At 43.6% G+C, this 22,721-nt stretch overlaps 1 protein-coding gene across 1 annotated transcript in view; it reads left to right on the top strand.

Moving 5' to 3' along the window:
* Window positions 1–21,560, top strand: part of Rgs22 (regulator of G protein signaling 22) — a 104,585-nt gene extending 83,025 nt beyond the window's left edge. The window contains exons 17-27 of the mRNA XM_032885513.1: window positions 1,316–1,478; window positions 4,414–4,572; window positions 7,136–7,204; window positions 9,644–9,805; window positions 14,522–14,701; window positions 18,513–18,668; window positions 19,383–19,478; window positions 19,914–20,007; window positions 20,105–20,191; window positions 20,390–20,438; window positions 21,080–21,560. Of these exons, the coding sequence (XP_032741404.1) occupies window positions 1,316–1,478; window positions 4,414–4,572; window positions 7,136–7,204; window positions 9,644–9,805; window positions 14,522–14,701; window positions 18,513–18,668; window positions 19,383–19,478; window positions 19,914–20,007; window positions 20,105–20,191; window positions 20,390–20,394 (1,171 nt within the window). The 3' untranslated portion in view covers window positions 20,395–20,438; window positions 21,080–21,560. The remainder of the gene's footprint in view (window positions 1–1,315; window positions 1,479–4,413; window positions 4,573–7,135; window positions 7,205–9,643; window positions 9,806–14,521; window positions 14,702–18,512; window positions 18,669–19,382; window positions 19,479–19,913; window positions 20,008–20,104; window positions 20,192–20,389; window positions 20,439–21,079) is intronic.
* The last annotated feature ends 1,161 nt before the right edge of the window (window positions 21,561–22,721 follow it).

Below are 22,721 nucleotides of genomic sequence, written 5' to 3'. Positions count from 1 at the left end.
CCAATGTGTCAATATTTTCTATGGTATCTTCTGCCCCTGAGATTCTCTCTTACATCTCTTGTATTCTGTTGGTGATGCTTAGGTCTATGACTACTGATCTCTTCCTTAGGTTTTCTGTCTCCAGGGTTGTCTCTTATTGTGATTTCTTTATTGTTTCTATTTCCATTTTTAGATCCTGGATGGTTTTGTTCAATTCCTTCACCTGTTTGGTTGTGTTTTCCTGTAAGAGAACTGGGCTTTGATGGTACCAAATAGTCTTGGTTTCTGTTGCTTAGATTCCTGCGCTTGCCTCTCGACATCAGGTTGTCTCTGGTGTTAGCTGGTCTTGATGTCTCTGACAGTGACTTGACCCTCCTGTATGCTTGTGTGTCAGCACTCCTTGAGACTGGCTTTCTCCCATCCTGGCGACTGGTTTTCTGCTCTGGGAGCAGGCAGAGACCAGAAGTGTCTGACCCCTGACTGTTCCTAGGTTTCTGTGTCTAGAGGATGCTAGGCGGGTCCTCTTGGGCCAGGAATATAAGCAGAAGTGGTGTTCTCCCCTGAGCTCTCAGATTTGCCACACTTCTGAGAGTCCAGCTCTCCCCACCTACCTCCCATTAGTAGATCTATGTCTTTGTCAATAAAAACCAAACAAAAATATCTGAGGTCTGTTTAGATAATTTTGCATCAAGGCCGGTTGCTAGTAACCTTCCAGGTGGCATTTTAAGCAGTTATGCAGGGTTTGCTGGGATTTTTAGTACCAGCTAGCTTGAAAAAAAAACTTTCCTTTTTTCTGGTGTTCATGTTAGAATTTCTGGGAAATGTCTCAATTTTATTAACTAATATATAAATCAAACATTGTAGTTTTGGAAATGTGTGTTCTCTAAACTGAAATATTGATCATATTTTTCTCTCTCACCTTAAGGCAAACTAGTTTGAACTCAGGGCCAAACTTCACCTTTTCCTCATCAAGATGAGGACTATTCTCAGCTGTCCCTTTTATTAAATCACATGATATATGTGTGCCATGGTCCTCGTATTTGAAATTGAAGACACTAGTTTAGCATTGACAGCTCTGAGACACCTCCAGTGATTGAGAAATCACTTCTGTCCCCAGTGTTCCTTGCCAGAAGTCAGATTTATCAAGGATTGAGAATGCTGCAACAGCAGATCCATCTGACTGTGCTAGGTGGGGATGAGGCTGTGCTGTCCTCTGGCTCCTTGGTCTGATCAGTCAGTTAGCTAATCAGACAGCCACCTCCTGAGTGTCAGCAGTTTGACTGGTGTTTAACTGAATGGAGAGGAATCACTAAGAAGGAATCTATTTTGTTTCCAGTATCGACCTTATGTGTTGGATAGATATCGAACAGTTCCGAAGAATCATTTTTAAAGACCAAAAGCAAAGAGAGGCAAAGTCTATATACATTAAAAACAAGTACCTTAATAAAAAATATTTCTTCGGACCCAGAAGTCCAGCTTCTTTACAGCAACAGAACCAGGTATGAGCATGTCGGCACACTTTGAAGTGTAAAAGCAATCCTTTCTTTTAGCCAACAGTATAACAGTCTCTTTTTCTTTTGTTTTGCTGTTTTGGAAGAGCAGTCTGGTTTAGGTATTCATGAGTATCTATAGACATCTAAAGTTCACTCAAGTAATACATGCTCTAAAATATATTATTTTAAAAGTTGCTTTATTGGCTAAAACAGCACTCATCTGGGACTGCGTTAGGGCAGTGTTCGTAAGTTTGGGGGTCCAATCACAGCTTCACCTGATTTGCATTTCTCATTCACTGAGTGAACATGTGCCTTTGCCATGTCAGGTGCTATTCTGGCTGCTCAGGACCAAGTGGGAACCTGCATGGACAAGGCCCTTGCATCTTCCACAGTAGGGAGGCGGCCATTTTGACCACGGAGCCTAGTCTCTACCCCTGTTTTCTCTTAACCTGCTAACCTCAAAAGGCATTTGATCTTTAAAAATGCTGTTTATGATTATGTTGCCCTAAAAAGGGTTGCTTACTCCTCCTGTCTGTCTGTCTTTCTGTCTTCCTTTCTTTCTATCTTTCTTTTTTCTTGTTTTAGTTTTGTTTTTTTTTTGTTTTTTCTTTTTTGTTTGTTTGTTTTTTTGTTTTTTGGTGTTTTGAGACAGTGTCTCTCTATATATAACTCTTACTATCCTAGAACTACATTCTAGCATCAAACTCATAGACATCTACCTGCCTCTGCCTCCCCAAGTGCTAGGATTGAGGGTGCACCATCATGCCCAGCCTAGAAACTTTCCATAGACTATGAACGTAGGTCTAAGCACTTCATCATACCAAGGCTGTGACCCTGATTACAGATTCTGATGACAATAAAGCCGTCAGTTACAGGACAATGGGCTGTGACCTTGTGAGGCTTGAGTGTCTTGTCACATTCAATCTATGAAGTAAGTCTCGGTGCTTGTGCTTTTGAAAATTGGAATTAAAAGTAACTTATTTAGTATGAGGGTCGCTTTTGGTTTTCTTTCACTATTTAAAGAGCACGCGTATTATGCTTTTGTAAATTTTACAAGTTTACAAGGATTCATATTCTTAGTGGTTTATACTTAGAAAATGGAAATTTCAGATTAATATTAAGTTCATTGAAGAAAAAAACTCATAGATATTTACAGTACAGGCAACCAGGCCAACAAACTGTCCCTTTGGTGGGGGTAAAAGGAGCAGAAAGCTGTGAAAAAAAGAAGGGCAAGCAGTTTTAGAAGGGAGCAACTTTGACAAAATACCTTCCTGTTAGTTCCCAGAAATACAGATCTGGGGCACGGTAGAGACATGGCTGGGTATCTCAGTAAGCAGATGTCTGGGATAAGCACATGGGAAGCATTTGTCTTCTGTTTGGCTTGTGCTCCATTGTGTGAGGGTCCATGGCATCCGATGCTACTGTGTGAGCATGCTATATATAGTACATGCAGGGTGCTGGAAGGGAAAGTCACCGTTGCTGTGAGCAGACGTACCTCCAGGCTGGCCTTTGTCTCGGCCACTGTCTTCCTTAGCTCTATCTATGTTAGTTATACTTAGGGATTTTACAGCACAGTTTAGACAGAGCCTCCTGTTCCTCACTGAGTTTGAAGCCACTTTGCTCTCTCATTAGCAAGTCAGGGTTTCTGTTTTCAAGAAAAAGCAATCTTATTTTTACTACGTAATATTAATATTCTGCTTTGTTTTAACAGAAAATATTAGTATTAAAATTTTATCCATAAAAGGTGAACTAAATAAAGAGGGCGTATTTTAGGGAGCAGAAGATTGACAGACACAGACACAGAAGATTGACAGACACAGACACAGAAGGTTGACAGACACAGACACAGAAGATTGACAGACACAGACACAGAAGATTGACAGACACAGACACAGAAGATTGACAGACACAGACACAGAAGGTTGACAGACACAGACACAGAAGGTTGACAGACACAGACACAGAAGGTTGACAGACACAGACACAGAAGATTGACAGACACAGACACAGAAGATTGACAGACACGGACACAGAAGATTGACAGACACAGACACAGAAGATTGACAGACACAGACACAGAAGGTTGACAGACACAGACACAGAAGATTGACAGACACAGACACAGAAGGTTGACAGACACAGACACAGAAGATTGACAGACATGGACACAGGTGGAAACTGCAGTGATTTGCACTCAGAAATGGCCATGAGAGGGATGCGGAGATGCTATGGAGATTCAAGCCATAGTTTCACCAGCTATGTCTGTGCTGTCTGCACAGATCTGGTGGGCGGCTGTTACACAAGGCTCTCCTCTGCCTGCTGCCACCTTTATGTCAGCCCTTTGTGTCTCTTCGTGTCAGAGAAACACCCACAGGGCAGTCAACCTACCACTGCCCAACAACCAAGTTTGCTTCTGCCGAGTGCATCGTCAGTGTCTGGGTTGGGATCCTCTTAACTAACCAATGCCTCATTTTCCTTACCTACAAAAAGAAAAAAAACAAACAAAAAAATGGATCAGTTGGATGAATATTAGGTCTAGAACAGAAGTCAGAAAAGAAACATTCACTGGCCTTGTGTTATAGTTACCAAGACAATGGAGGGAAAACTCTTAGGCCCCATCCCATACCATGTACTCCCACTCCTGAGAGCTCAGTAGCCAGACCCGTTGCCTAATGTTGCTGAGGCCCTGACACAGAAACAAAGTAAAATCCAACCTCACTCCTGTACTTTTTCCAGTATTGCATAGGAAGCAAAACCATATCAACCCCTGCTACATACACCACTATCGTGTTCGATACAGTCAGAAGATGCTCTGTGGAAAATGGAAATGGTGGCACATGTCCAGTTTGCTACAAAAGGCCTGACATGAATGAATGAATTAATGGCTTTTACTGGTTTAAAAAATAAAAGCATGTGGTTCTGTTTTGGTTTTATTCTCTAGATAATGCTTCTGAGTGGTGGCTGGGGCAAGATTCTTCATGAGCAGCTTGACGCATCTGTGCTGGTAGAGATCCAGAAGCACGTCTTGCATAGGCTGGAAAACGTGTGGCTGCCATTGTTTCTTTCGAGTGAGCAGTTTGCATCCCGTCAGAAGATAAAGGTATGGACAGAATGATCTTGGAATAGCAATTGGCAGGGCCTCGCCAAACCTGAAACACGAGCTGACCAGTCAGGACCCTTCAGTGAGTAATGAGAACAGAGAAGCGCAGGCTTCTCGTGTTCTGACCCCCATGGCGGCCACACTTGTGGTTTCTTTCTGAGAATCCTTAGTTTCCTTTTCTCTTTGAAAAACAAGACTCTCCACAGCAACTGCCCCGGCCATGGAAGCAAATGTCTGTAATTGCAGGACTCTGGAGGCAGAGGCAGGAGGATGGTTACAAGGCTCAGGCCCAGCTACAGCTAGAGAATGAAGTCCTCTCTCAAGAGTGACACCAAACACACCAGACGTGTGCTTGGCTCCTTAGCATGGCGCCTGGCAAAGAGAAGGGCTCACATAGTATCTATTAGTGCAATTGGGCTTTGTTTTGGTTTTCGTCGTTGTTGTTATTGTTTGGTTTGGGTTTTTCGTTCGGTTGGTTTTTGTTTTTGAGACAAGGTCTCTCCACATAGGCCTGGCTGGCCTGGAACTCCCTGTAGGCCAGGCTGGCCTTGAATTCACAGTGCTGCACCACCATTCGTGGCTGGCAGTTGATGTTTTGGATGTTACTAAGTTCTCACACATTCGTTGCAGCATCACATAGAGGGATAGAGACTTAAACTACTTAACGATAGCTCAGTTCTGTGGAAAGCTTTTCAGATTCCCATATAAAATAAGATTATAAAATGTGGTTTTGAGATAAACATGAGTTGCCCGCACATACCGACATGAAAGGTACTGAGAAGCTAAGAGGATGTGGGACATACACAGGAGACGGTCGTCCTCCATACACACATGCATATACACACACACACACACACACACACACACACACACACACACACACACACGTGCATCCATCACTGTGTTTCTAGATGTTTGTATTTATGAAACAAAGCTTCTGGAAAGATCTTCTTCCTAGAGAATTAATTTAGAGAGTGAGGACATTCATTTTTTTTGTTTTGTAAAGCATGTTGGTCATTTGCTTTCTTTTTATTTATATGAAGTGAATATTACTTTGGTTGTTTAAAACATCATCAGTATACATAAAAGAGGTTAACCTGTTTTGTATAATTTTGATTTTTAAACATATGTCATTAATACTGATCAGAAAAAAAGAAAACTGTTCCTCTATCTTATTTTCGATTTCTCAAACTCCTTGGATTTTCTTGTCTGGAGATAGCCTTAGTTTTTGTGCTGGGCAAGTTAGGAGAAAAGTGTAGTAAGAACACAGAATTTATAGTATTGGGAAGAGCTGACTCATTGGCAAGATGTTACTAGGCTTTGGGAAAACTAAAGACTCCTTAGTCTTTGACTTTAGAGAAATTCCAGCTCTCCAAACCCAAGTGAAGTAAAATTTGGCTGACTGATATTATTTACCACATTTTCTCGTTATCTTTACCACAGTCATGTTATTGTAACTTTTAGTCATTTCCTGACTTGGAATTCTTTGGTGGCCTACAAAACAAACTGATTCTATCGGTCTTCAGCCAAAGATGCAAAGCAGTGAGAATTCTTAATAAATGATGCTGGGGCATTTCCCATGCTTAGGAGGGGAATTGGTGTCCAAGTTTTATAAAAGATAGTCAGGGCTAGCTCTGGGAATCGAGCAAGAAAGACCAGGTCTCTTTCCGCTGACCTGTGACTGTCACAAGGACACAGCATGGCGAGAAGGTTGGTGGTTCAGAGCCTGCCTGGTATGCATGTGACCTGGGGTTCAAGCTGTGACATTGTTTTGATTTACAGACCTGGCCTTTTTAGATTAACTGCTAAGAAGATGTGTTATATATAATAAAGAAAAGACACACAGCATAGATTTGGCAGAGGTAGTATCCTGAGAAGGGAGATAGAATTCATAATCAGAAGCCCTCCAAATACAATTGTCCCTTGGTACTCAGAGAGGACCTATAGAATACTAAAAACCTGAAGATGCTTAAGTCCCTTCAATAAAATGAGGCTATGTTCACATATGACTGCATACATTTCCCATTATACTTGACATCATCTTTAGCTTAATTACAAAATCATAATACACTATAATGCTAAGTGCATCTGGAGAAATAAATACAAGGGGAGAGCACCTGCACGTGCTCGTACAGAGTCAGTTTCTTAGTTGGATATTTCGCATCTGAAGTTCTTGCATCCATAGATGAGCAGCCCATGGGTATGGAAGATGGCCACACCTTCTGTGTCCCCGTGAATCGTGGGTCTCTTGTTAAATCACCTGTGGGAAATACAAAGTGGCTAGACAGCACTAACTGTCATTTCCTCCACGGCCTCCGTTTTGACTCGAGGACAGTTTTACTTGCACACTGTTGCCGCCGTTCAGAGCAGTGTACTTAGTGATGGAGCAGACGAGGAGTCACCGAACGCTGCCTGTGGGGCTTTCCTGCCGGAGTCCCTTCATCTGCAGCAACACTTCCCTGTCTAACCGACCGCCGCCTCGCTTCTTAGCTGTTACAATACTGAACAGTTCAAACTTCGGCAATTCTGAGTACGTTGATAAAATCTTTGATTCTGCTTTTAGATACGGATGAAAGACATAGCAGATGAGCTGTTACTGCAGAGGCATGACAGGAAAATCGGAGTTTGGAAGGCAAGTAACTATATTCTTCCCTTATAGATTCTACACCGTCAAAGTGTTATACACACATTCGCATACTCCCCTCCCCACAACACACTTATTGTCCCTGACCATCTTTGTCAAAACCTCTGCCTGGAGCCCGGTTGTGATCCTCCTGACAGATGGAGCTTAAGGAAGTGTTCTCCACAGAGCTCTGTTCCTCAGAGCTCCTGACTTCTCAGCACAGCACTGACCTTTAAACATGCGCTTTGCACTTGAAACCCAGGTTCGGTTCCCAGCACTGGGGACATATATATGTACATTTAATCATGCAAGTCTGGGTTTGTCAAGACAAGCTGTTCTTACGGCATGTGGCCGTTTACTTACCAGGAGAGTGGATTATACAGAAAGAACACAACACACAAGGCACAAACAGCGAGTTATGTCATTCTTCATTACCCCTCCCCCACCCCTGACTTCAAACCACAGCTGAGCTGGGAAACAAGGACAGCAGCTGTAATTTTGGAGATTATTAAGATTACTGTGATGGGATGCTTTTGTATAATGGCTTATTGTGCTTTCTAGCATGGATGATGAACACAGTCCTGTTAGTGAGTCTGTGAGCTCCTGAGGGTTTGTCATGAAACTGGGTCATGAAAAGTGAGACCCAGGTGATCCTTTCAAATTAGAGCAAAGATGAAGGTTTCTCCTAACGTTAGAGGAATTCTTGGATCTGTCAGACAGCTCCCTTCCCCATCGGCCTGTTGAAACCTTTTGAAAAGTTTGCTTTTGTTATATTTTTATTGAAATACTAAGTATAGTGAGCTTATATTTTATATTACTGTGATTTATATTTTTGCATTATTTTCTATTTATTTAAATTACAGGCTTTAGTTAAATGGCTAAGTTTTAGTGTCTTAAGAATCGGGTTTTAAAACAGTCTTTGTTGAGTGGGTTTTAAATAAACATCCCACTTTAATCCATACTTGTTCCTATTCATAGGGTTGTAATCTTAATATGGAGCAGATGTCGAGAGTCTTAAGTTTTTGTCCAGAGAGTATGGCATGTGCCTCACTAAGGCGTGATAGGCATCGATGCCTGTGCCTGGGTTAATGGTCCACTACTCACCCAGACAGCCTGGAGTTGCTCTCCCCTTTCAGCTCCAACTCAAGGCCCCCCTCCAGGCGGAATTCATTACTCTTTCCTCGTGTTCCTAGGGCACTTCTTGCAGAGCTCTCTCCAACTTTCGTGTTGAGGTCACATGCGATTCATTTCAGGGAACGTATTTGGTGCCTTGTCAGCTATGGCATTTGGTCATTGCTGTAGTTTGTGTGTCCAGCTACAATGGTACCTTTGGAGCACCGCAACCTTGCATGGCTGCCTACTTAAAGACAGTGACTCGGTGGAACCCCAGCAGGGTTGAAATCTATTTTCAATATATAAATTTGATAATTTAATAAAATCTATTTGCTTTTTGAATCAGAGGGTAAAAGAGGTTGAATATGTGACTTTAATTGGGTAAAATATTTTTTAAAGTTAACTCCAAAATTGTTACAATATAAAATAGATGTAGATAAAATACCTTTGAACAGTACTGAGATATCATGTGTACTTGTAGATCTTAAGATATTATATAAAATAAATCTTCAGTCAGAAGAATTTTACTATTAAGAGAAAAACAAAAATATCCCAGCACTCAAGAGGCAGAGGCAGAGAAAGGTAAGGCCAGCCTGGTCTTCATAGTGAGTTCTGGGCCAGCCAGGAATACAGAATGAAGTTCTGTGTCAAGACCACAAAAATAACTATTAGTAGTCCATGAGTGAAGCTCAGTGGTCAAGCACTTGCCTTACATGCACAAGGCTCTGGTTTCCGTTCCTAACAGCATGACATAAATATGTCAACAAGCAATATAATTATCCATTAGAGGTATACTTTACTAAAATGGGTTAAAGTAGAATTTTGGGGGGGTTGGAGATTTAGCTCAGTGGTAGAGCGCTTGCCTAGCAAGTGCAAGGCCCTGGGTTCGGTCCCCAGCTCCGGGAAAAAAAATAAAATAAAATAGAATTTTTTATTTTTCTTAGAAACATTATAATCTAAAAGAATAAAAGAAATAATTAGAAATCATGCAACCATGTTAATCACAAGGTAACTATTTCTGACAATAGCATTGTGACTGCTCTGGTCTCTTTTCTCACTGGTCCCAAACTGTAATGACTATTAAAAAATTTTAACAATGTAGTTACATGTACGTCAGCAGGTAACTTTTCTTCCTAGTCTCTAAAAACAATGGAGCCATTGGGGAAAAAAGAGACAAAAAGCAGAGAGTCCGAGAGGAGAGCTGTCAGATTCCATTACAGCCATAGTACACACTTCAGTAGCCAAATCAGAAAAATGGAGTTGGTGGTTTTAGTCTAATTAAGGACTTGATTGCTGCTTTTGGAACATGTCTGATTTCCTGTGTTATTTGGACAGCCTGTGGAGAGTAAGTGGATATCTTCATCCTGTGAGATTATTGCTTTCCGTAAAGCATTATTGAATCCAGTCATCGCAAGGCAATTTCAACGGTTTGTAGCCCTGAAAGGAGATTTATTGGAAAATGGAGTTCTTTTTTGGCAAGAAGTACAAAAGTTTAAGGTACTGTATTTGGAACTGGAGAAAACCACTTCTGTTTGAAGAGGCGGGGCCTTAAGATAGGACGTGCATATCCGTAGCTTATGGGATTGCGTAACGCACCCTGAGACTGCCAGTTTCTTTCATGCTAGTATCCAACCACTGATACACTCACCGTCCATTCTCTAGACACGCTTCTTGCTCTACAATGATGAGTAAGAGGGTGGCCCTCAAACATTTGTGTTTTTGAGACAAGAACTTGCCGTGTGGTCCAGTGAGGACATTTCTGAAGAGTGTTTCCACCTCGTGCATCTATAACCTCACCGTAGTGCACGCTTTTCCTGGAACTGTCCCTAGTTGGTATATCTATAGGAGAAAGACTTTTCTACAAGATTTCTTCCTGGCCAAGTGTACCAATGATAGCCATGACACCGGCCACGGGTGGCCTGACGGAGACCAGGGAGGCTTTTCTGCTGGAGAGTGGCCACGTTCAGAGTCAAAGAAGCTCACGGAGGAGTTAGGTGCAGGTGCGGCTCATTTCCAGGCTACCTCTTCATGGAAGCCATGGAATCTTTGCCTTGAGCAGGAGGTGGCGTTCTTTGTTTTGCTGTCTAGACTGGACGGAGAGATGTCTAGCCCAGGCCTAAATGCTTCCGGGGGCATAGGCTCATTTCCTAGCAATTGACTTATTCTGTCTCATGCAAAAGTGCAGGAAGAGAACACCTTCAGTTGAGAGAGAATGATGTCTGTGGGCTCACAGGTTACGTGTGTTTTGGACAACACTGATGAGTTGCTCAGAAAATCCAACTTTTCTCCAACATACGAATTTAGTTTTGTCACTTTCCTTAGTCTCCATTTTAATATCTCTTGTGGTGATGTTCCTCCTTGGCCTTGTGGTAGTTTGAATAAGAACATGGCTGCTTTCTGCCCTTATCCAAAGTCTGCCTGAGGCTAAATTGCAGAGCTGCAAAGGAGATTTCAAAACAGTTTGATACTGGCTGTGTCAGTGGTTCTTAGAGGTCACTCCTATGCAGATCTGTAAAGCAAAGGAGCACCGGGAGCAGAGACCTGGCTTGCGAATTCCTGAGGGAAGTCTGAGAGTCACTTAAAGACTCTTAGGTCCTTTGCGATTTTGAGTGAAGAATCTGTGGATTTGGTGAGCTGGGGCGGAAGGTTCAGTGATTAACAGACCAGAACTACTGAAGTAAAAACTTAGCTGTACTGGGACAATTGATGCTGGTTAACTGGAGCTAGGAAGTTAGAGGTGACTAAAAAGAGACCAGCACCACTGAGGTGAAATCTTTTGAGAAGTATTTCCTCAGAGTCACACACAGAAGCTGTGTCCCCGTGTTGGCAGCCAAACTTGGCAGTGTGAGTGTCACCCAGGTGGCTCTGGTCTAAGGAATGAAGGGGTCATGGAGAACAGCCGAGGCTTAACAGCATGTGCAGGACTAGAGTCCCTGAAGAGAGCCCAAGAGAGCTATTGGTGAACGTATAGCCCAGTTGCAGCAGGAGACCCCAGCGTTTTAGAAATGCCACTACCATGGGATGACCAAGAACAGCATTAGGTATGGAGTAGAGGACAAGCTGTGTGCTGCAGAGGGCAGAGCTGCAGACGTGACCCACGCCCCTGGGAGGACCCAGAGTGAGTGAATCCCGAATAATTGGATGTCTCAATGCTTACACTTTCTGAGTTTTGTTTGGTTTTATTCAGACGATGACTGTGCCCTGGTTCTTTCCTCTTGAGGTAAGAAAGTAGTTAACTTATTTTTGATGTGACAGGAGCCCACGATTGAGAGACTCTGAATTTGAAAAGACTTTGGAATTTAAAAAGAGACTGGCTATTTTTAAAGAAACTGATTTTAGGTTTTTAAATTTTTAAATACTGTGGGACTTTTAAAATTTGGAATATTTTATATCGCGTTCTTATTAAGATCTTGGGAAAGGCTTAACAGTGATGTGCTTGTGTGTCAAGTTGGGGTCAGTGGTGCTGGCTGGTTTGATGCCAACTTGACACAGGTTAGAGTCACTGAAGAGGTAGGGAACCTCAACTGAGAAAATGCTTCGAAAAGATCAGGTTATAGGCATGTTTTTCTTAATTAGTGATTGATGGAGAAAGACCAGCCTATTGTGGGTGGTGCCATCCCTGGGCTGGTGGTCCTGAGTCCTATAAGAAAGCAGGCTGATAAGACAGCAAGCAGCATCACTCCATGGCCTCTACATCAGCTCCTGTTTCTAGATTCCGGGCCTTTTTGAGTTCCTATCCTAATGTCCATCAATGATGAACAGCAGTGTGGATGTGTAAGCCAAATAAACCCTTTCCACTCCAAGCTGCATTTTGGTCATGGTGCTTCATCTCAGCAATAGACACCCTAAGGGCAAGAAGCCTCTTGAGTGCTTGGATTCCAGGTGTGTGCTACCAACCTGGCCAGCTGTGACGTCAGTAATGGCACTCCGACTTTATATCGCCATGACCACAACATAGAAAATGGCACCTTAGAGAAGGTAGTTATTTTGGCACAAGGTTTGAGATATTCAGTCCAGCATGCCCAACAGAGTGTGAAAGAAGAACCTTAGAGACTGGCAGATGAGAAGCAGAGACAGGTTAAAAAAAAAACATAGGAAGGAAAATACAACAAAATAATCCCAGTGACAGATTCCAGTGACCTACTTCCTCTAGGCAGGCCCCAGAGTCAGCACCTCCCAATAACGACTTTATGCTCTGGGTCCATTAAAGCAGCTGCCTTCGTGGTCTAGGTGTCTTCGTGGCTCTGTTCTGGTGAGGTGCAGTTCAGCTGGGAGTGGGTGATGGTTGAGATGAAGCGACAGTAGGTCAGGAAGGTCTCAGCAGAAATCTTGACATCTATAATAGGTGTTGAGGGAGTGTGGCAGTTGCAAGGCGTTCTACCTGATGATGTCTTGCTGGACTAACTCTTTTTTTTTCTTTTCTTTTCTTTTCTTTTCTTTTTCTTTTCTTTTTTTCGGAGCTGGGGACCGAACCCAGGGCCTTGAACCCAGGGCCTTGCGCTCGCTAGGCAAGCGCTCTATCGCTGAGCTAAATCCCCAACCCCTGGACTAACCCTTAAATAGCTTATTTTAAAAACTTGTTTGGAGCTTCTAGCAGGGGAGCCCATGATGGAAGAATGGTCATTCTCCACAACTGACCATGCAGCTTAGGAGTGGTCATGGAGGAATGGACGCCAGCTAGCCATCTAGATCCCCCAGTCAATGTGGTAACATATCACAGTCAGATCTCCTTCACACACAGGACTTTGTTTCCCATCTGCCAGGGATCATTTTAATGCTTTTCTTGTGATCACGGCTTATCATTCACGAGAATTCTAGGACAGCAAAGGTGTGGTAAGTAGCATGTTATGAGTGCAGATGCTAAACCACAGAAACGCTAAGACACATCTAGTGTGGAGCTCATGAAGTAAGAGAGCTGGACTTTGAACCAAGTCACTGCACGACTGAAACCAATGGCAGCCACAGAGCTGCATCCTAGTATGACATGGGAAACAGGCAGGGACAGCTAAGGACATTTTGGCCAAACAGTGTTCTGAATTATGAGTAATCAGAAGCACTAAATCCACAACAAGATATTGGGTCATTAATTGAGATGTTGATTCATCTCTGCAGTCAATAAAACTCATTTAGGAGTATGATTAGTAAAGCTTATCTACTGATTTCTGGCCTGGAATTAGAAGTTTCTAAATTGTTTGCTTTCAGCTGATTTACAAAGAAAAAAAGACATAAAAATGCTGTAACTTAAGTCACGCTATCTATTACAAAATTATGGCTGCCAACCGTGACTTTAAAGCTAGATGGTATATTTTAATGTACTGCCACTACTTTTAAAGTCCGTCTAAAAGGAATAATGAGCTGATGGCTGAGCTACAAAATGGCCCTGCCTGCGTGCTGAAGGTGAACATTTGGTCACCAGTTGGAGGCCTTGTTCTGAGAAGCAGAGATGGGGCCCTCGCTGAGGATGGGTTACTAGGGTGTGACCTTGAAGGACATCTGTTGATATGAACCTCAACCCTGCCCCCCTCCCTCCTTCGTCCTATCCATCAAGAGGTAAGAAAGTTCAGCCTTGAGGTTCTGCTTCACGGGCAGCCAGACTCCGTTCAGCCAAGGGCTGTGGTCTTGAACCTCTGTAGCCATACATCACACGGAGGATCCCCTTCACCAGCAAGTTGCTCACCCCAGCAAGTGTCTTGTATTTTCTCACAGTGTTGTAAGAGTAATTCATGCAGATGGGGTGACTAGAGTAGGATGCACAGTAAGTAACTGTAAGGGCATTCTTGTTTGCCAACAGCCAGGTCCTGCTAGTGTCCTAGTCCTAGTGTGGCAGCAGTCGGGATAGAAAGCTTTTACGTCTACTGGTAACCTATTCGAAGCATGTCCCCAATGTTCAGCGAGGACTTGATCATGACACTTGAGTGTGTCTTTCATTGTCCCTTCCATGGAGACTGATCCCAGCTCAATGTCTGGCAGGGAGCAGGTACTCAGTGTCTAGCATAGCTGTTAGGAGTCATACTAGGTGCTAACACTGTCCCTGCCTAGGGACACAAGTGACAGAATTAAATGAAAGCAAGGCAGAGCGTTAGGCTCCTGAGCCTGAAGGAAAGGGCTTTAGATAGTTCTGAGGTGTTGCAGGCCCTCCCTCACAAGACGAAGGTAGGGGGTACATACTGTAGAGTGCTCTGATAAAGGACAGTCCCACTTTGTTTTGTTCAGGATTTGTGTCATTCACATTGTGATGAGTCCATCATCCATAAGAAGATTACGACCATCATCAACTGCTTCATTAACTCCTGTATCCCACCAGCTCTACAGATTGATATTCCAGTTGAGCAAGCCCAGAAGATCATTGAACACAAGAAGGAGCTGGGGCCATACGTGTTCCGAGAGGCACAGGTAGGAGGTGAAGGCAATGACTGGGCACGTGCGGAAACACACCAGCAGCCAAGGCAGCCTTTTAAAGCTTTTACACCATTCATGCTCGAGAAGATCTTAATGCTCCTGGTTCTGTGGTTTGCTTTCTTTAATGTAGATATCATTTGCCTACATCACTAAAATATACAAAACTAGTGACTTACCTACTCTTTTCCTCGTAATGCCATAAATAAAATTAAATAATGTACTTTGACTTTCACAGTCCACTTTTATCTGCAAATTATAAAAATACTCCTCGTGATTTCTCCTGCCTTTCCCACTGTTCACATCCCCTTTAAAGTAAGATGTGTATATTTTTAAAGATTAAAATATTCACATAGCTCATAAAATAAGTGGAACTTAACCTCAACCAACATACAGTACATGTACTCATGAAAGGGAAATCACGCCTCTTTTTAACCTGCTGACATTACTTCTTTTTAAGATGAATAATAGAAAACACTGACTGGATGGGCATAATTTATTCTGCAAACCCTTTCAGCAATGTTGTTTCTTAAGAAAAGTAAGTTCTCATCGGGGTAATGAGGAACAGTGTGCCACAAGCGAAGTGATGTGAACCAGATTTGGAGGATGACTGTGACTGCCCTGGAGCGTGGAAACAGCATTGTCCCCTAACTATTCACTGTGAGGGCCTGAGGTGGACTCACAGTCCACATTATGCATTAAAACTGGCAGAGGAGTGATTAAGGATGTACACGAGAGAAGCAGAAAACATGGTGACTACCAAGGACATGATCTCAGTGACTCAGCCTCGCCTTGCAGTCCTGACAAACTAGAGCAAGGCGTGCTTCTCTGTGTTCAAGATCTTGTGTCTGAGAAGAGGGTCCAAAGAGGCTCGTCTGCCAGGGATCGCTGTCCTAATGCTTGCAGTGTCTGGTTTCCTGAGGTAGCCTAAATAGAGAATCATTATTTGAGGACCTCTTTCCTCCAGACCTACAATTATCTGTCTGTGTAGGGGCAGCTCTGAGAGTGGCATCCCTTACCCCAGAGATGCGAGCCAGAGATTTCCGCTCTCCCTCTCCTTTGCTTCCTTAGCCTCCTGTTTGATCAATTCTTCAAACATAATCACGTGCCTCCTTGTGACCACTATCCATTTTTTCTTCACCCCAATGCCACTTCAGATCTGTAAAACCTTTCACAGCCACGAAAGCTCCTGTCTCTGGGCTTACTCCAACCAATGTACTGCTAGCAAAGCACTTTTTCTCAAAATGGTGTTTGACTATGCCATTTTCTGCTCAAAATGCTTCATTGCCTCCCTGCGACAGAGAGCCAAGGTTGCCTCATGGCTATCTCTCTCAGCACCACAGTCTGCTCTTCTCCAGGGTCACTGAAATAGCTGTAGTCCATAAATGGTCTTTCCTACCTTTAGTCCTGAGCTTCGTGCAGCCCCATCTTCTCTCCCTTGCATTCGTACCAGCCATAAGATTTCTAACGCTAAGTTCCAAATGGCCGTCCTCGAATCTGACTTACTGGATTGTAAAGTTTGGGAGAGCAGTGTGCGGTTCTTACTGATCTTCATGTCTGTATGCAGAGTAGTGATTTCTGACCGGAAGGACATGGCGAATCTCATGTCAGAAGAGCTTGGAAGATCAGTTTGGAAATGAGAGCCAAGAGCAGCCAAAGACCTGAGCGACAACTGCTGGTCTAGCCTTGGGTCAGCAGAGCCTCTGTCTTCCCCACACCCACTACCGTAGCCTGAAGGTTTCCCTACTCGGCCAGGCTCTCACTGCCCCCTTTATTCATAAAGAGACATGCTTCACCTGCTGGCAGGGAGGGAGCAAGGCAGTCCTGTATACATTAGGTTTTTTTTTTTTTTCTTAGAATTTGGTAGTCTTTTAAGGTTCTATAGGTTCAGGGGGGTGATATTAATTTAATATTAGACTCAAATCTCAATTAATTCTTGGGGGATTATAAAATTTTCATGCTTTCCATTGAAAACATGGGTCCTAATAAGTAACGTTTAGAAGAAAGGCTGACATATGGCATGCATGGATTTAAGCTGAGACTGCCTCGGGATTTACAGAGATAACCGAGAAGTAGGTTTACAGATGCCAAATAAAAGAAGACAGGCATTCAAGCTGAAGAGACTTATGGCACCATTCTATCTGTCATCGATGTATCCACTCTCTATCTGTCTACCCATCGATTGATAGATAGTCAAGAGTTCATACAACATGCTTCTGTCATGTATACAGGCCCACTCGACTCTTTTCAGATCCAACCTACCCACCCAACTTTGTGTCTTTTCTCCTTTTTTCCTTTTTTTCCCCACCCATCAAGACCAAATTTGTGCTGCCCAAATAATCTTAGATGTGTGACCTTCTACTCAAGTATAGCCAACCTATCAGGGGCTACCTTCTTAGGCTCTCCCTCCTCCTCTCAGCCACTAACAGTTGCCAGCAGTTCCACCTCTAGGGATGGAATTGTGTGCCCAACTCCCATCTCCATGCCTGAATTTGGTCTGGTTTGGGCTTGCACGGATGTCGTGCGTGCTGTCACTGCTGCCCTGCTCTATCTTGAAGACAGTTTCCTTGCAATAATCAACTGCCTCTGACTCTTACATTCTCTCCCCTCCCTCTGCAATGATTCCTGAGCCTTTGTAGGAGGGGGTGTGGTATGTATGCTCCATTTAGGGATGAGCGTTTCATAGTTTCCTTCTCTCTGCACCTTGGACAGTCGTGAGGTTCTGTGTTGAGCACCGTCTACTGCAAATAAATAGAAGCCTCTCTGATGAGGAGAGCTGAGAGCTGCATTGAGCCATGGGGGTAATGATGTCATTTGGAATCCATTTAATGCTTTGTCTACTAAGGCATCCTTTGACGTGGCCCTCCAAATTTTACATCCATGCTCCCAGGAGGCCACAGAATTCAATGACAAGATTGTACTTCAAAGGGAATGAATAATTTTAGCAAGTAACTATATTTGTACCTAGAAAAGATGAGTAGTGACTTTTACTAATTCAGGACTCAAACATTGACTTTGAAAAAAGTTCCTCTTTTACTCTAAGAGTTGGCTTGGAGCCTAATGGGATGGCTCATTTTTCTTCAAGGCATTAAGTAAAAGCTACTCTTAGCCATAAGAGGCTAGACTCGATTTGATGTGGCAAGTCCTATCTTAGAAATAATATATGCCTGTGGAGCTAATGTAAAACTTCAGCACAGGAATTACAGCAGCCACTCTTATCTCTATAAATATCATAATTAATCACTTAATGTGCCGTGTCCCCTTAGAGAGGCTTGGTCTAGGATGCCGGCTTGCTTTTTAAATGTTACTTTTTCTCCCTCTCACACAAAGGAGAGATTATATCATTTAAAAGTTACTCAAGATTTATTCTTAGATCTGCAGCTTTGTTTAAGAGCTTTTCCAGAGGCAAAATGGTATTTCCTTTCTCTAAAAGTCAGAGGAGGGTGTGGGGGAGTTTCTCTTGATGAACTGAATACTTTGAATACTTGCATAAAACTGCAGAGAGTGGCTGACCATTTCAAAAGACCTAATGGGGGCTTTATTAATGCAACCAGTCGGTTAGGGAAGCATAAAGCCACTTTTAAGTGTACTATGTGAGTGTTTTAAAGGGCTTCTCATTGGTGGTTAAAACTCTGCCGATAAGCATGTGCTGAGCTCAGTGTGCTGTGAAGTCTGCAGGCGGGGTGTAGGAGGGAGGCCCGGTGTAGACTAAGAATAGAGAGGTTAATGCTCTATTGTGGCGTTTTAGAGTGAAATCGGTACATCTGCAGAAAATCATAATCTGAGACATACTTTTTTTTATATACAGATGACAATTTTTGGGGTTCTGTTTAAGTTTTGGCCACAGTTTTGTGAATTTAGGAAGAATTTAACTGATGAGAAAATCATGAGTGTTTTAGAAAGAAGGCAAGAATATAAGCAGAAAAGGAAAACGTCAGACTTAGAAGAGGACAAAGCTGCAAAGGTAAGACCAAATCCATCAGACGCAATCACACTTCTAAACCATAAGGTAGTCTGTGTTGTTGATAGAAGAATGTGGGCTGGGGAAATGTGCAGAGAACTTACAGAAGTGACTGTAAAGCCTTCCTTCATCCCATCTGAATCTCCCAGAATTGATGTCAGATAGGTTCCCTTCTTCATGAAGGCTTTTGTTGACACCTCTAGACAATACCAGCAGCTTCCATTCACTGGAGTGATCCGTTTCTCTTTGTGTGTGTGTGTGTGTGGGTGTGTGTGTGTGTGTGTGTGTGTGAAAGAGACGGAGACAGAGACAGACAGACAGGCAGACAGACATGTATGTGCATGGTGCCTATGCATGCACATGCAGAAGCCAGAGTAGGAACTACTGATCTTTCATGCTCTATTCCTGTGAGACAGGGTCCTACCCTAACCCTGGAGCTAGCCTGGCCCAATGATCCTCTAGCCTCTGTGCCTGCAGTGCTGATGGGGTTAATAATATCTGAGCATGCCTAGCTTTTTACCCCACAGTGTGCATGTGGAGGTCAGAGGGTAGGTTCTCTCCTTCCACCATTCCAGTCCCAAAGGTCAGATTCAAGTCACTAGGCTTGTGTGGCAAGTGTCCTTACCTGCAAAGCCTCCAGCTTATGTTCGTGTGTGGTATTATAACTGCTTAAGGTGGCATTATCCAATTTGGAATAACCTGGTTTCTTACTTGCAGTCTGGAGTCAAGCAGTATGCAAGTACTACAGGCTCTCTTACAAAACCTACTTTAGGCAGCGAGTCCTTGCTAGTCCTGCAGTCCTATGGCCGACAGGTAAGGTTTCAGGACACACTCCTCTCTAGAGCAGTGGGTGCATGGTGGGACACAGTGCGAGAGATTAACATGTACATTGTGAAAATCTGTATTATCACTTGAGAAATATGATAGAAAATCTCAAATATAGTCCCCTTTTGTTTTGATTTGTTTTGTTTTTGAAACAAAATATCACACCATAGTTCAGGCTGGCCTGGACTTTACATGTAGCCCAGGCTAGCCTAAAAGTTACGCTAACCCTCTTACTTCAGACTCTTTCACACTAGAATTACAGCCACCAGCCACCATACCTGGCTAAGATGTACTTTTCTTAGAATGTGTTATATGTGAAATAAAAGTTTAAATGAAAGAATAAGATCTATGTTACCTTGTGTTTCTTTCTTGAGGGCAATCTGGGAAACTTTTTCATAATTAAATTTGAAAATTATTTTTTAGCCCACTTGGTGCTATTCAAAGTACATAGAAGCCTTGGAACAAGAGCGAATTCTTCTGAAAATTCAAGAAGAAGTGGAAAGAAAGATGTTCACAGGTAATGTTTGCCTCTTGTATGCAGGGCTGCTTTGTCTATGACAGAATAATGTCGGTGTTTGCAACGAGTGCTTCACTCCTGCCTTTGCCTTGTGCAGGTACATCATCTTTCACAAACTTGCTTAAGCCTTCCACTGGCTCCGCTCTGTCTCTGAAGAAGAATGTGTCTCCTCACAGCATCCAGAGTCAGTCCCCATGATCGTCTGCCTTCAGCTCTTGCCTTTCTGCCTCTCTCCTAACCTTCTAGCCCAAGGCCCCGACTCTTCCCCACCACCACCTCACCCTCTAGTCAGGAGAATGTTCAGTCTCTCTGTGTCTCTAGAATTTCTCCTTTGCCAAAGAGGAGACAGAGATCTGTGCCTAACGTGTCTCTTATTTTCCAGGATAGCAGCATTCCTGTCCGGGCTCACATCCTCCAGCTTCAAGTACCAGGTAAGTCTGCCTGTGAGACTCCCTTTGACTGCACTCCCTCCCACACAGGCAAAACCCAGACCACATCCCCTCACACCCATGCCTCACCACCCAACCAAAAGGTAGGAACAGCTTATCTTCTGATTGATGGTACCGGCTCCCAAGAAGGAATTCCTCTCAGGAAGAATTGCAGGCTTTCTAAATCCATCTAGGCTGGCAGGCAGAGCCGAACACCAAGCCGGGTCCCTCTCCATACAGACACTGATAAGCCCTAGGATTCTGGTTGGATTCCCTGTTAGTTTAGCCATTTCCACAGCAGTGTAGCCACAGTGTGTGTCAGCAATCAGTCAAACACTCCAAGAAGCAGTGAAGTTCCTTCATTATCCCCCACCTTAACCTGGTTTCTCAGAATTCCACTTCCCAGCTCTTAAAGGATGGGGACTGGGGGAGTAGGGCAAACTTTCTTAGGCTGCTTACCTTGCTTTTCTCCTACTGAGTCCTGACAGGCACCTTCTCCCAGCCCCTACCTCTTAGGCTAACGTCATAGTGCCCTGAACATTCCCGATGCCAAGCTTCGTGTGTTGGTTTATTCGTTTTCAATGACGATTGTTTGGATTTATTTTTCTATGCGTCTTGGTTTCATGCATTTTTTTCTTTTGCAGGATTTCTTTAGGCTAATTGTTAAACTAACTTGAGAAGCCGAATGCCCACGGTGTGGATAGTCCGCTTTACTTTAGAGTACTTTAGAGTACTTTAGAGGCTAGATGAATTAAAGATTTGTGCCTATCATACTCCTTAAGGAAAAAGCATGTGTAGTCTGTCAGCAGATATCCCTTGCAGGCTCGGCATATCTGGTTAGCAGATCTATTCACTGGATGGTTATGGGTGTGCCTATTCCTCCGCCTCCATTTCAGCTGTGATGAACTGTGGAAGCATTGGTCTTTACACAGCAGCACCCACAGGACCCACACGGCGAGGGTTAGCATCTCAGGTGCCTTGGATCCCTCCATGCAAGCCTTCCAGCTATTCAGGGGCACTCCTGAGCCTCCATCGTCACCAGGCACCTCAGTGGCTTTAACTGGGACCTGCGCTACAGACTACTCTTGATGCAGACTGTTAGGGTCAAAAGAAATGGTGCTGAGAAATGGGCTCCACGTGCGGCAAAGGAGAACCGGACAACACGTAAAAGAAGACCTGAGAGGGACCCTTGTGACCCACATAACTAAAGCGCTCCGAGGACTACGACTCAGACTAGAAACTGTCCCACACAGTCCCAAGAGGTCTTTTCAAAGATAAAACTGTCATCCCAAATCCTCCAGGTAGTTTGGAACTTTAAATAGGGAATGACATACTTCTAAGGTCCCCTTTCCTCTAAAGAAGGGAATTTGCAGAGCAGATGACAAGCTCCTGAGAGTCCCTCCTTCAGGGCAAGGATCTTGCTGTGCGTCCAGGCTGCCCTCGACCCTCCTGAGTCTCTGGGATTGCCAGACAAGGTGTGGCTTGTCACGCCTTGCTAGAGAGAATGTCCCTGCACTGTGCCGCAGCACCCTATGCCGTGGCCCTGGGACTCACTGTTTGACAAAGCCCTGAAAGAGCTCAATGCCTCAGGGTTCCAATCCTCCTCCCTCCTCCGCTTCAGCTGAGGTTTTATTGATTTGTTTGTTTTCCCGTTGTTCAATTTTCTGTTCTCTCAACAGGTTAGGTATAATTTCCAATAAGTTGTTTTTCCCAGTCGTTAATATTCATTACAGCAAATGAGACCCCACTCCTGGTCACAGTGTTGGGCTGCTTCCCGAAGAGTGCAAGCCCTGTAGAATATTAACCAAAGTAAGATAAAATAAAATATATATCATCTTCTTACTTCTTCTCTAATGTTCTTCCTTTCTTTATGCAGACAGTTTCTAACCCACATAGATTTTCTTCCCTTATAAGAACTTCTTTTGACATTTCTTGTAAAGCAGGTTCATTTGAGACAAATAACTTAGGAAACCTTTGAGGTGGAAATTTCTGGCGTCTCTAGGCACTCAGTTATGGCCTCTGTTTTACTGAGGCAGACAGGTGAAAGGGGGGTTTTGCTGAAGCAGACACATGAAAGGACTTGTGACATTTAGGAAGAATCTAAGTACGGCCCACAGACAGGGGAGCATTGATCTGCCCTGGCCTTTGCTGACAACGCTCACACAGGTTCGTTCACCTGACAGCTCGTTGCCGATCTTCCCTTGTCACGACTTCACAGAGAATAACTCGGCAATGAATTTATGATATGCTGGCAGCTTGTGGCCACTTCCACAGATCCCCACCGAT

This window comes from Rattus rattus, chromosome 1 (genome assembly GCF_011064425.1).
Source record: "Rattus rattus isolate New Zealand chromosome 1, Rrattus_CSIRO_v1, whole genome shotgun sequence".
Taxonomy (NCBI): domain Eukaryota; kingdom Metazoa; phylum Chordata; class Mammalia; order Rodentia; family Muridae; genus Rattus; species Rattus rattus.
The sequence above is the reverse complement of the archived record's forward strand: the minus strand, read 5'-3'. Positions and strand labels throughout refer to the sequence as shown.